Source organism: Paroedura picta, chromosome 1, assembly GCF_049243985.1.
Source record: "Paroedura picta isolate Pp20150507F chromosome 1, Ppicta_v3.0, whole genome shotgun sequence".
In the NCBI taxonomy this organism is placed as follows: Eukaryota; Metazoa; Chordata; class Lepidosauria; order Squamata; family Gekkonidae; genus Paroedura; species Paroedura picta.
In genome coordinates this window covers 107586979-107599698 of record NC_135369.1, presented here as the reverse complement: position 1 = coordinate 107599698, position 12720 = coordinate 107586979, and the positions used below count along the sequence as shown (strand labels likewise).

General features: G+C 42.2%; 1 protein-coding gene across 3 annotated transcripts in view; it reads right to left on the bottom strand.

The window, feature by feature from the left end:
* Positions 1-12720, bottom strand: part of MAP3K5 (mitogen-activated protein kinase kinase kinase 5) — a 149479-nt gene that overhangs the window by 61923 nt on the left and 74836 nt on the right. For all 3 annotated transcript variants that reach the window (XM_077351694.1, XM_077351684.1, XM_077351705.1), the window contains exons 8-10: positions 7425-7537; positions 4404-4563; positions 1087-1240 (exon numbers count right to left, since the gene is read on the bottom strand). In XM_077351694.1, the coding sequence (XP_077207809.1) occupies positions 1087-1240; positions 4404-4563; positions 7425-7537 (427 nt within the window). The remainder of the gene's footprint in view (positions 1-1086; positions 1241-4403; positions 4564-7424; positions 7538-12720) is intronic.

Below are 12720 nucleotides of genomic sequence, written 5' to 3'. Positions count from 1 at the left end.
GGAGCCACGGTCCAGTACCGACTGATCTACGGACTGGTACCGGTCCCTGGACCAGGGGTTGGGGACCACTGGGCTATTTCATGCAGACCTGACAGCATGTTTCTAGCATTCCATTCTTCCTTTTTCCCCAGCTATTTTCATGGGAATAGCCAAGAAAATGTATTTTACCTTATTAATTTGCAGTAGCTCCGTACAGAGCTGAATTTCTATGCTGACATTTTAATAGGGGTAAACTTTAAATTATAGTATTCTAACATGACTTTCTAGTTTTATAGGTAATTTAACAAGCTAAGGATCAGCAAACTTGAAAGAACACCTACCCAGCTACTACAGTCATCTTCTGTGACTGTTTCAGGTGCACCATCATTCTGAGATTAGGTGAGTGGGAACTAGGAAGACTGTCTTGTTGGTCATGGCACCAAAATTCTGGAATTCTACCTCGTCTGGCCCCTTCTGTTGCTGTCTTCTGCCAGTGGGTAAAGACTTTTTAAATTTCATCTGATGTTTCATCAGTGATCACTCCTGCCTGCCCTAAGTCACAAAGAAATACTAGAATGCATAAAGCCTAATATATCACTGGAAACTTTGGCTTCCTTCCTTTGGCCATATCATGTGATCCAACTCACTGGAGAAAGTAATTATGCTAGAATTTGTCAGTAGTAAAACGAAACCATGCCGACAAAGAACACGATGGTTAGACACAATCAAAATGAACACTGGCCAGAACATCACACAACTAAAAGAAATGGTACAAGATTGAAAGACATCATGACAACTATGCCATAGGATTGCCAAGAGGTGGACACAACTGAATTGATATCATCATTAAGATTATCTATGTATTTATTTTTCTAGTTGTCTTAGTTGCCCTGATGAAGGCAGAAAGCTGGGGTATAAATTTTGTAAATAAAATACAAATGAAAAAGAAAATATAATTAATCAAGCTCCTGTAATATTCATATGAAGCTTTTCTGGTTTTGGAAATTAAAATGAATTAAATGAACATTTTCCCAATAATCCCAAGGCAGGACAAACAGGAAATTAACAATATTAAACATTAATTGAAAATGTCTTAAATATACTTACAGGAAATCTAACTACTGACACATCTGTCTTTGTGGCTTCAACCAGAAAGTCCATCCAAAAGTCCACAAGTTCATGTTTGGCAACCTGCTGTTCTGGATTCAGTTTCTTAAAGTGCTGATATATCAAAATAGTTTCCACAATTGACTTGAGGTACCTACAGACAATGATAAAAAAGGCAATTATTTGTAACTTTACATGCTTTATTTGTACTAAATGTTACATTAATTTCATAAGCCACCTTGCATACAGGTAGGGCAAAAGTGAAATAAGCAAACAAAATGCTATGTATTTTATAGCATGCATTGTATTAGTAGTATACTACAAGTACATAGTGCACACAGGCCTCATGATAATATATGAAGCAGTTTTGGGAATGTGTACCCTTGCAAGAATAAAATGAGCAGAAGGAGCATATTTGAACTATACAACATATTAGCTCAGGGACAGAATCTATGCTCTGCATGTTTAACTGCAGATAGCTCCAGCTGAGCTAAAGAGAACATCCTTGAAAATATCTGATGAAACCTTTGGAACCAAACCTTTGGAACTCCCTCTCCAGGAAAATTCATCTGTTTCTCTCTATTGTTGACTTCGGCATTCGCATGAAAGCTTTTTTGTTTGGTTTGGTATACCCAAAAAACTGTTACGGCCTGGTTTTTAGTGTCTTTATTGAATGATTTTATATACATTATTTTAAACGTTTTTAAAAATGTTTTTAATATTGTAACATTACAACGTTTGATGTTTGCTGCAAAACCTGTGAAACTCCCAGGAAACTGGCTCACAGCAGTTCACAAAGTAATATAAAACATAAAATCAAATCTCCCATAAAACACCCCAGTATTAATGTCTAAAAAATCTAGCATAAAAATGGCGGTATACAATTCAGGATAAAAAACTCCTCCCGTTCTTTGGCCCTTCAGCATTGGTCCAGATAGTAACCAGTGGTTGATGGTCAAAAACCGGGGTGGCAGCCGGGGGTGGCCATCAACAGATCTAATGCTGCATCTGAATTCGGGGGGGGGGGGACCAGATATATCCCAGGGGCTCCCTCACCCAGCCTCAACCAAATGCTTGGTGGATGAGCTCCATTTTGCAGCCCCTGCAGAACTCAGAGAGTCCCATCAGAGCCCGCAGCTCATTCAGGAGCTTGTTCTACCAGGTAGGGGCTAGGAATGAAAATGCCCTGGCCCTAGTCGAGGCCAGATGTGCCTCAGCAGATTCATACCTGCAGAGCAGAGTGCCCTACGGATGGCATAAGGAGTCAGGTGGTCCCGTAGGTAAGTAGGGCCCAAGCTACGTAAAATCTGAAAGGTCAACACCAGTACCATGAACCTGATCTGGAAGCAGACTGCAAATGTTTCAAATAATAAACAAGCAAACAAACAAGCAGTACTACACAGATGGCTCCATGGTCTGACTCAAGATGTCAGCTGAAGAGGAGAAGCATCAGGTTCCAAATGAGATAGTATTTACAAAATAATTTCACACAAGGAGCAAATAGGGTTAAACTAGATATTTAACACAAGCTTTTTTAGGCGTAGTAGCCACAAGTCTGAAACAGCCAAAGTGAAAGGTAGAACTTGGGGAGTCAAAAAAACTGCTAGCAGGACAAAGGTTAAGCACTCTCCCACCCATTCCCTGGTCTAAATATTTTCTCAAAAACAATGTAATCATCAGAACCTTAAAAAACAGTACTCACAGCCAACATCTAGTTTAGCCCCTAGTAGCAGAGTTTTACTAAAACGGCATTATTCAGCCAAAGCAAAGTACTTTTCATTCTCATTATTGTGAGAGATTCAACCACAGGTATCACTGAAGTGAGACAAAAGGACTTAACTTTGGCATGATTGTGATCCAGGTTTATACAAGGGAAATGGCAAAAAATACACTCTGGTGTCAGTAACAGGCAGCTCTGTATTTGAGCGATTAGTCACTTACAAGTTAGACACAATGAAGGAGAAAGCAACCTTTAGACCCGATTAATGAGCACTTGTGTAGCTCAGTGGACCTGCAGCATCTAGATTCAAATGCCAACTTAGCCATGGGTTTCCATAGATGACATTTGCCAAGTTTCAGTCTAATTCCCAAGATGGTTGTTACAATTGTAAAGGACTATTCAAACGAAACACAGCACTAGATCTTTCATCTAAAAGAGGCTGCACTAAAATTTGGAGTCAAGCAATTTTCCCCCTGAAGTGTATAGAGATGAAATGTATACTCCTCTTTTCATCTCTCCAGTGGAAACTTGCCAAAAACTTTTAGCATGCTGCTAAATGTTTCATAACATACCATTTGTTTTTACTTTATAATGATGTTTTAATTTCTAGAAGCTCTCCTGGATGCGTTAGCCAAAGGGCAGGGGAAAATACAGTAAATAAATATGAAACAGCAAGAATAACAACAACATGTGGGTGCTCTGGACAGGGAAATAACATCATGTGCACAGCTAGCATTTCCCAGGGTCTCTGTAATTCATACCTTCTCTGGGGACGGGTGTATATACAGATGCACACTCCTCCCCCTCCCCGCTAACCAATATGAAACTATGAAGTTATAGCTTTTGGTTGCTTAGCAATTGCAATACACCAGTCTTATCAATGAACCCAGCAAAATGACAGGCTCGTTTGCAGCTAAAGTTGCTAAGCAGGACAGTAAACACATGTAGGCATGTTGAGTATTTTGCTACCGGGTACCCTTTGAAGGATAAATGTTGTGCCTCATCTTTACAGTGGATTAGAAAACCAATGGATTAGTAAACACAACTAAGGTGAAAAAGAGGCAACTCAGTTTCATTGTTTAATTGCCATTATACAGGCTGAAATGCTAAATTGGTTTGAGCTAATAAAACAGGTTAAGAGGAAAGGGAATAATCTGACCACAAAACTGGCAGTAGCCTGTGTTCTGAGCCAAGAGCACTGGTGAACATTGCCCTTGTTTTTGAAATGATCACATGGCCTGATTTTGTATACACAAGACTGTTTTTAGGATAACAGAACTGAAATTTTCTAAGCAGCTGTTCTTGACTACAGCAAGAGATAGTCTCTGCTATTTGGAAAGTGGTGTCAGCTTACTTTGGCATTATTTTGCATAAGAAATAATAAAATCCTGACAAAAACGGAGGGCCTTACTTGAACAATGATCTTTCCTCCCTTCAGACAGTCTCTGAACCAATATAAAAAGAACACAGTTTTCTTGGACAGATTCACAAACCTGATAAAAGAAATATCCAATCGTTTCAGCTTCCCTGCTTTGGAAAACTGAGAAAAATACAGTACAATAATATGAATTTTTGAAGGAGCTAAACTTCATCTTACCATGCTGGTGTCTTCAATTTGAAAAGTTTTTCAGAGGCCTGAATCACTCTAGTATGATCACTTGCCAAGACACTCGCTCCCAGGAAAAATCCCACTTCCCAGTAACTCTGCAATTTTTCCAGGTTTCCCTTTTTCCCAAGCAGGCTGCTTATCTTTACTCCTGAAGAAACAAGAAAAGCAAACATTGCAACCCAACACTCTAGTTAATACATACTTAAATTCAACTGAGCTTGCCTAACCATCTGCAAGGCTGACGTTGGTGCTATGGGCTGCAGACAGTTCCTTCATCTCTCTCTTACCAACCAATTGTATCCTAAGTCCCCACTGCATCAAGATGAATGAAAAAGTGAAAATACATGAAACAAATTATTTCATTTGACTCTAGACCAACATCACTTGGTACATGTGACAGCTAGGGCTGCAAACAACTAAAGAGAAAAAATGCCCTGACCTTTAAACAGAGGCTTATTGTGTGAAAATGAACACTTGAAGTTTTTCATGGCACACAAGTAAATAGTTTATTTACTTACTTCATTTATACTTACTTTCTCCCCAGTGGAGACTCAAAGTGGTTTATGTCATTTTCCCCTTCCGTTTTATCCTCACAACAACCCTGAGAGGTAGGTTAGGCTGAGAGTATATGACTGGCCCAAGGTCACAAAGCATGTCCTAGTTCAATACTCTAAGCCAGCATACTCAGCCAGCAGCTTATGGAGTTTGCAAATACCATCAACCAGAAGAGCCACGTTTATTTCCATGCTTAGCATGAGGCCTATACCTGAAGGAGGTTCCCAGCATACCACTTCCTCTAGTGGTGGCTCTGCCCATACCAAGCTCTCCTGGCCACATTCCAGAAACACGATGCAGAGTCCACATTGGGGTACAGTGCTCAGAAGGCCCAAAAGTAGCATGTCAAAGAGCCACATATAGCCCCCAAGCCACTGAGTATCACTGCTCTAATCACTACACTACAATGTGTAAGATAGTATCAACTGGTAAATGACATTTCATTAGGCCTCTGTTAAAAGAACTGGCTGTTAGCAATCCTAATCGTAGCTGGTATAAAGCACCCCCTTCTTACTATTATTTTCTATGCATGTGCTGACCTGGATATGTAGTGTCCCCTTCAAATCTACCAAGCCAAAAGCTTTTGGGTTTTTGACTCGGAGACACTAATTTCTTCTTGATCTTTCCCTTTTAAATTCTATATTAGTTATGTAAGCCTCAGAGATATTTTAAAATAAACACAATGAAGGTTAAGGAAACTCATATAAGCACTAGTAAAAATGGCAATAGGAACAATTCACAGAATATAGCTAGTGAACAATATTCATTTTAGTGAATCTTCATTTTATTTTTCAGGAACAATGCTAAACGAATAGATGCTTTCCTGTGAACCAAAGAAGCTATTTACAACTTTCATCTATTACAATAAGCATCTCTATAATGCCAGCTTGATGTAGTGGTTAGGAGCACCGACTTTTAATCTGGCAAGCCAGGTTTGATTCCTTGCTTCTCCATATGCAGCTAGCTGGGTGACCTTGGGCTCGCCATCGTACTGATAAAGCTGTTCTAACCGAGCAGGAATATCAGGGCTCTCCCAGCCTCACCTCCATCACAGGGTGTCTGTTGTGGGGAGAGGAAAGGGAAGGCGACTGTAAGCTGCTTTGAGACTCCTTTGGGAAGAAAAAAAGCGGCATGTAAGAATCAGCTCTTCTATATTTTATATATTTTATTTATATATTATTGGATTTTTATACTATCACTCCCAGACCAGCCAGCTTGTGTCAGTTCACAGTATAATGATAAAAACATTAACCCCATAAGACAGCAAGCTATGCCCTCTTGCCAACAGTACAATAAAACAACAAAACAACATGATGGCGACAGTACTACTCTTGGCCCTCATTCCCCCAGCTTGTCCATTCTCAGTTGCAACTAAAGAAGCTGTAAAGGGTGATGGTTGCCCCCCCCCCGGTGGGGGGGTCCAGATTACATAAGGATGGGGAAAGATCTGTACACATAGCCCAATATTTAGCCCAGACTCAACCAAAAGCCTGGCGGAAGAGCTCCATCTTACAGGCCCTGTGGAACCAAGAGAACTCCGATAGTGCCCTTGGCTCATCCGGGAGCTCATTCCACCACGTAGGGGCCAGAACGGAAAAAGAAATGATATTTGCAGAGTTTACAAATAATGGGCAAGTAATATGAATTTTCATTGCTTATAATGAGACAATAAAATCCGAATCCAGTAGCACCTTTAAGACCAACAAAGATTTATTCAAGGCGTGAGCTTTCGAGTGAAAGCACTCTTTGTTAGACCAAGGGTCTGACGAAGGGTGCTTGTACTTGAAAGCTCATGCCCTGAATAAATCTTTGTTGGTCTTAAAGGTGCTCCTGGACTCTGATTTTATTGTGCTACTTCAGACCAACACGGCTACTCATTTGAATCTATAATGAGACAAATCAGACGTTCCTATCCTGAAAATACTACTACATTGTAATTCATAACAGTATTCAAACATAATTAAAACTGTATAGAATATTAATGACAATACATTTATATCAAATATAAGAGCCTTGTTTTCTGTTGTTCAAAATGAGCAGTAACAGGGGGAAGCAGTGTTGTGTTAGACTTTACTTGATCCAGCCTCAAGTACCAAGACATGTCAGTGTCATCAATATACGTTCAGTGCAATAGCTTAGCAAAGGTGTCCTGGCCCAGAAATGACAGTAATAAATTCCCTATTATTTGATTGTCCTTGTGAAAGAAAAATCTAACCCATGCAACTGAAGGCAGTCAAGATTACATCAATATACAGGAAGAAGAAGGCCTGAAGAGGTAGCATTGACATGGAAAAGTTAGCCAAAGCTCAACATTACTCATAAATGAAGAAGTCTGGCTACATGCTTCACAACAATTCTGCTAAAAGCTGAAAATACAGTCATAGAAGCTGATTTGCCTGTGAATTATATTAATACTATATACTGATAACTTTATGTGGTTCAAAATTATATTACCAACTTTCCGTAGCTCAAAAGAGGTATCAAACTGGTGTCCAGCAGCCAAGAGAAGTACGGCATAATTAATTCCTGATTGTAATGTTGGTTCTGACTCAAATGCCTTCTTGAACCTAGAAGAACAACAAGTTGATGTTTTAAAACAAGGCAGTTTTCCAAGGAGGCAATTACATTTTTGGGTGCTCTGAAAGCTGATCATCAGTTTACTCAACGTGCTCAACCCTTCCAGGCACAAAATATTCTACTGTTCTCTATCCAGGCTTCATGGTTATTTTAAGAAGACAGCATTTATGACATCCTCCTACCATTTCCTCATGTGTTTATGCAATTGTGAAAAATATACAGCTTGTTAACAGCATTGCTATTTTGCACTGAGAACTTAAAATATAAATCCTGAACATGAGCATAACAATCCTTTAGGACATTTATTCTAGAATTATGACTTCAATCCATCCAATTTAGACTGACATGTTTCTGTTTAAAAGCTGATCACAAAAATGTAGCTCTGTTTTTGGATGAACCACAAACTGAACTGAAACCCTCACAAAGTCAGCTTGCCTACAAAACAAGCCAAGTTCATGAGATTCATGCTCAAATCAGTAGCAGCCTGCTCCCAATGGCTCAGTTGTTTTAGGATGTAAACTGTTGATACTGGGAGCAGGCTATCCCCATGACTCAGCTATTTAGATAAGAAACAGCTGAGCTGCGGGGAAAATCTGTTCCCATGGATCAGCCATTTAAAGCGGCTTTCTTGGGCAGCAAGTCTCAGGCGCTAGCTATCCAAGAAAGCCCCCTTAAATGCCTGTCAACAGCTATTTCATGAACAGCTGTTTTTCATGAAGAACAAAAAGCAGGGGTTTAAACTACAGCTTTCTGCTCTTCATGAACTGTCACAAGCTGCCTCAGATTTTGTGAACATTTGTGATGGTTATTAAGTCTGAAAATATAGCTTCACGAATCACAAACTGACCAAAAATGCTGCTGCTGCCTCAACACGGGACAGCCATTGCTGGGCAGAGGATGTGGCAGCAAAAGAACTTGGCGGCACCTCAAAGGGGAGGTCTGAAAGTTTTTGTTTTGGGGAACTTTACGCGGGTAGGTAGTGCACACAACCTTGGCCATGGGAGTGGGAGTACTCGGTGCTCCTCAGGGACTTGACCTTTTTGGAGCTTTTTCTGATTTTTACAGTGGTGGTGATATGGCGGGACTTGTTCGTGAACAGGAAGGTCATCTTTTGGTACAACAATTTATTTTATTTTCTTAGATTTTTATACCACCCTTTCTATACGGCCCAGGGAGGTTTACATGGAACATTCTGGGAAACATAGAGCATCATATATTAAATAACAGTCGCAACAGGACATATCAGTAACAGTTCTAACAATAAATATAAGTAACAGTTTACAATATTTAATTCATTTAACAATTTCAATAGAGCAACCCCTAGGGTGGTCAGAATCCTTCAGATTATGGATGGTATGGCTTAAGAGGAACCACCAGATGTTTTTAGACAAGGTGTTTTGAGGTTGGATTAACCTCAGTCGAATGTCTGGTGGAGGCATCTGGCAGTAGTCTGGGTGGCGAACAGGCAGTTGTCACATTCTGGGAGAGTAATGTGGCTGGTCCATAAACTGGTTCTGACCTGCTTGGACTCTAATATATGTTTCAATTCTAAGCATTGAAGCAGCGCAGAGAACCACATCACAGATTTGTTGTCCAGATGTCAAATGCACAGCTTTAGGATGTTGGCACCAACAGCAAAATCTTCCCTTGAGAAATTCCTGGCGTAACTCTGGAACCTTGGAGACTTCTTTTGTCCATGATGGCCTGACTGAATTGCTGGTGCTGGCTAAATGCCATGCCTACCAGGTGGCAGTGGTTGGTTACTTTGACTGTGCTTGGGCATGGGGTCTGATACCTTCTGCTCCTCTGACTGAGGAAGGCATGCTGCACTATTTGGCCATGCTGTGATCAGAGGGCTGCTCTGGGAGGACTCTGAATGTCCCCCTGTTGAGCCTTGCCTTCTTCTGCAGGTTGCAAGGTTGGTGGGACCCCAGAAAATTTTATGTGAAACAAAAAGCACTGGAGGGATGGTGGTGGATGGAGGCTCAGGTGTCTGACCTATGCCGACCCATCTCACTTGCACTGCTTGACAGCATGCTTGCACAGCTGGCGGAGGCTGTGCTTTTTAGGGCGACCTTCATGCTTGACTTCTCTGGGGTCTTCTGGGTGAGCGAGGTGGTCGTGTCATTCCACTCAGATCCAGCTTGCCGGGTGATCCAAGTGCAGGATGTGTGCCTTTTTGGATCGCAGCTGCACATTCAATTGTTCAGATTTAAAAAGGATCAGGTTGGCCAGAGGACCTTAGTAGTCCTGCAGGCCAGCAAAGGGGGCTCACCCTATCCTGTCCTCTGCACTTCCCGCTAAATGGCACATCCATAAAGATGTTTGTCCCGCTTCCAGTTTTAGGTTGTTTTGCATCTTTGCACGGGTTAGTTAGGCTTGATTTCACAAGGGTTCAGCTCACACTCCTTTTGTATAGGGGCTAATACGCACGGGACAGCCAAGGGTTCCAGCAAGGATTGCATCAAGGCCCTGGGGTGCTGGTGTTCTGAGGCGTTCAGGTTGTATGTGCGTACTGACAGGGTTCTGTGATTCAGTTGCAGTTGTCTTGGGACACAGGAGGCATGTCTTCATTGTCAGCCACAGTGTTGTCTTTTGGGTGTCAAGACATACCGCGGTGTCAGGATAAGGAGTGGACCTTGGCTTGAGGGACACCTTCATCCTCCACTGGCATGGGATTCAGGGTATGCACTGGTCTGCAATGTCCTCCTCTATTAAGCAGCTGATGTCAAAGCATGGGTGCCCAGATGTTATTGTTATACAACTAGGCAGTAATGATATGCCTGCTGCTTCCAGCTTGAATCGGGCCACATCAATCATGAGGAACCTGCACATTCTTCAGAAGCTTTGCCCTGGAACCATCATATTGTGGTTGGACATTCTGAAGCGTAGGCTTTGATGGGGGGCAAGGATCCACAGGAAAGTGGACCTGGAGGGATGCAAGATCTGTAGGACTATGGTGAGAGCTTGTGTGTCTAGCAGCTGCAAGGTTTTGCCTCACCTGGACATTGTTTTTGGAATTGAGGCCCTGTTTAGGCTGGACAGAGTTCATATGTCAGATAGGGGTCAGAATATTTGGCTGGGCGATGTCAGGGCAGCTTTGTTAAGGCGTGCCTGAGCACTGGCTGGAGCAAGGCCAGGGTCGGTACTGCCTCCCCCACTGAGTGGCAGTTGGTATGTTGGCAGATACTATTGGGCACAACATATGCCTGCAAGCCAGGCATTGACAGTTTTGAGGAGCTTCCTTAAGAAGTGGCTCATGTGATGGGGGAGGGGGGGGATTCCCCGACTGGGGAATTGCCAGCCTCACATGATAGGGTAGCCAGAAGAGTTCCAATAGAGGTTGATGCCCATGAAGCTGTTTATGGCTTACCTTCCCGTGGTCCAGCAGGCCTGATGGTTATGGGAGCTTGACCGGATGTTCATTCATCCCTGCAAACAGGCCTGCTGACTGTTCATTTCCCCATGTGGCTGTGGTCTGCCAGCTGCAGCAGTGGGTGCTGTCCCTGCTGCATGAGAACTGTGTTTACACTCATCAAAATTGCCAATAAAGTTGCGGCCTTGTTCATGCCAAAAAATACCATTACTGTTGAGTGTTCTTGAAGTACCGAAACTGCCCTCCTGCCTAGCAAATGCTCCCTGTAGGAGCCCAGCCATCATTGCAAGGCATTTTGCATCTGCCAATGCATTGCAATGATGAGGTCTAGCAGCTTGCTAAGCTTGCTTGCTGCAAAATAAGGCAAGGTAAGTGAGGGGAGAGGAGGCTGGGGGGGGGGAGGTTAACCTATAGGGAGGCAGGTTTGGAGAGGGAAACATTTCTTGGCCCTTCACAGAAAATTTTTCCTTTTTGAGAATTTTCTGTGCATGGCCAAGAGGCTGGCTGCTGCTTTGCTGACCTGCTGCTCTGTTAGAGGAGATTCATTGAGTCAGACTCCCAGAGAGTATACTTGGCCTGGCTGCTGCTGCTGCACTGAACCTTGGAGGATCTTCATTGTTGCAGAAGACATCAAATGGTTTGCCTGAGGGACTGCTACTGATTTTTTTTTCCTCTTGCTTTCTCACTTTTCTTCTTCTCACATTTAATCACACTTCACTTGACTTCAGGAGCTTCTTCTCTGACTTCTCCCCAGGTTTCAAGAAGATTGGACCAATGGTTCAAATTATAGGGGCTCCCCCATCCTACCTCCATTATGTCCAACAAATGAGAAAAAATGACCTGGGTAGCCCAAGCTATCCTGATCTCATCAGATCTTGGAAGCTAAGCAGGGTCAGCCCTGGTTAGTATTTGGATACAACACCACCAAAGGAGTCTAAAGTCATGACACATCAGGCAATGGCAAACTACCTTGGAATTTCTCTTGGTTTGCAAATCCTACAGGGTCACTGTAAATTAGCTGCCCCTTTCAACTTTCAACTACCACTTTCCATTACCAAACAACAGCAAACTCAAGGGCAGTATTATATTAATAAATAATATATAATAATAACCAATGTTCATACAGTAAGTGACCAAAGTGTTTCCCAATCATAGTTTCAGTAAGCTTCACAACTTTGTAAGGCAGGTCTACATCATCTCCAGGTTGCTGATGAGAGAAGCACTGGAAGAACAGTGTCTCATAAAATGCTCTTAAGTTCACATCAGATCATCTGTTTATTCAATATGAAGAGAGATTTCAGCTGTTCAAGACAGTTCAAGAATTTAGGGCCCAACTGCATGCAAACTCACAGAGTCTCACAGTCTCACAGAGTATGGAGACTGTTGACAAACAGCCCTTTTTATGGTTTGAAAGGGCAACTAAGAAGGACACCACTCAGTTCTTTCCATACCCACCATTTTTTTGCCCCAAATTGTTCTCTTCCAATCATTCCCTTTTTCTCCACTGGACTAAGTATTTTAGATCCTGAAGGGACAGGGACGGATAAAGGGAGAAAATCTGAAGCAGAGAATTAATGGGTTAAAGCAACCTTCCCCCACTCCTACTGCTCAGGGTTTTATCACTCTGTCCGGAAGTAGTTTCACAACTGAAAAAGGACAGTTGCAAATGTAGTTTTGCCCTCAACCAGCTCATTGTACCAGCTCTCCTGACCCCCCTTTTAAAAGGCTGCCATATGTGTCCATGCCATTAGCTTACCAATCTACATAAGCAGGTCTCCATTTGATTATTTGTGATTT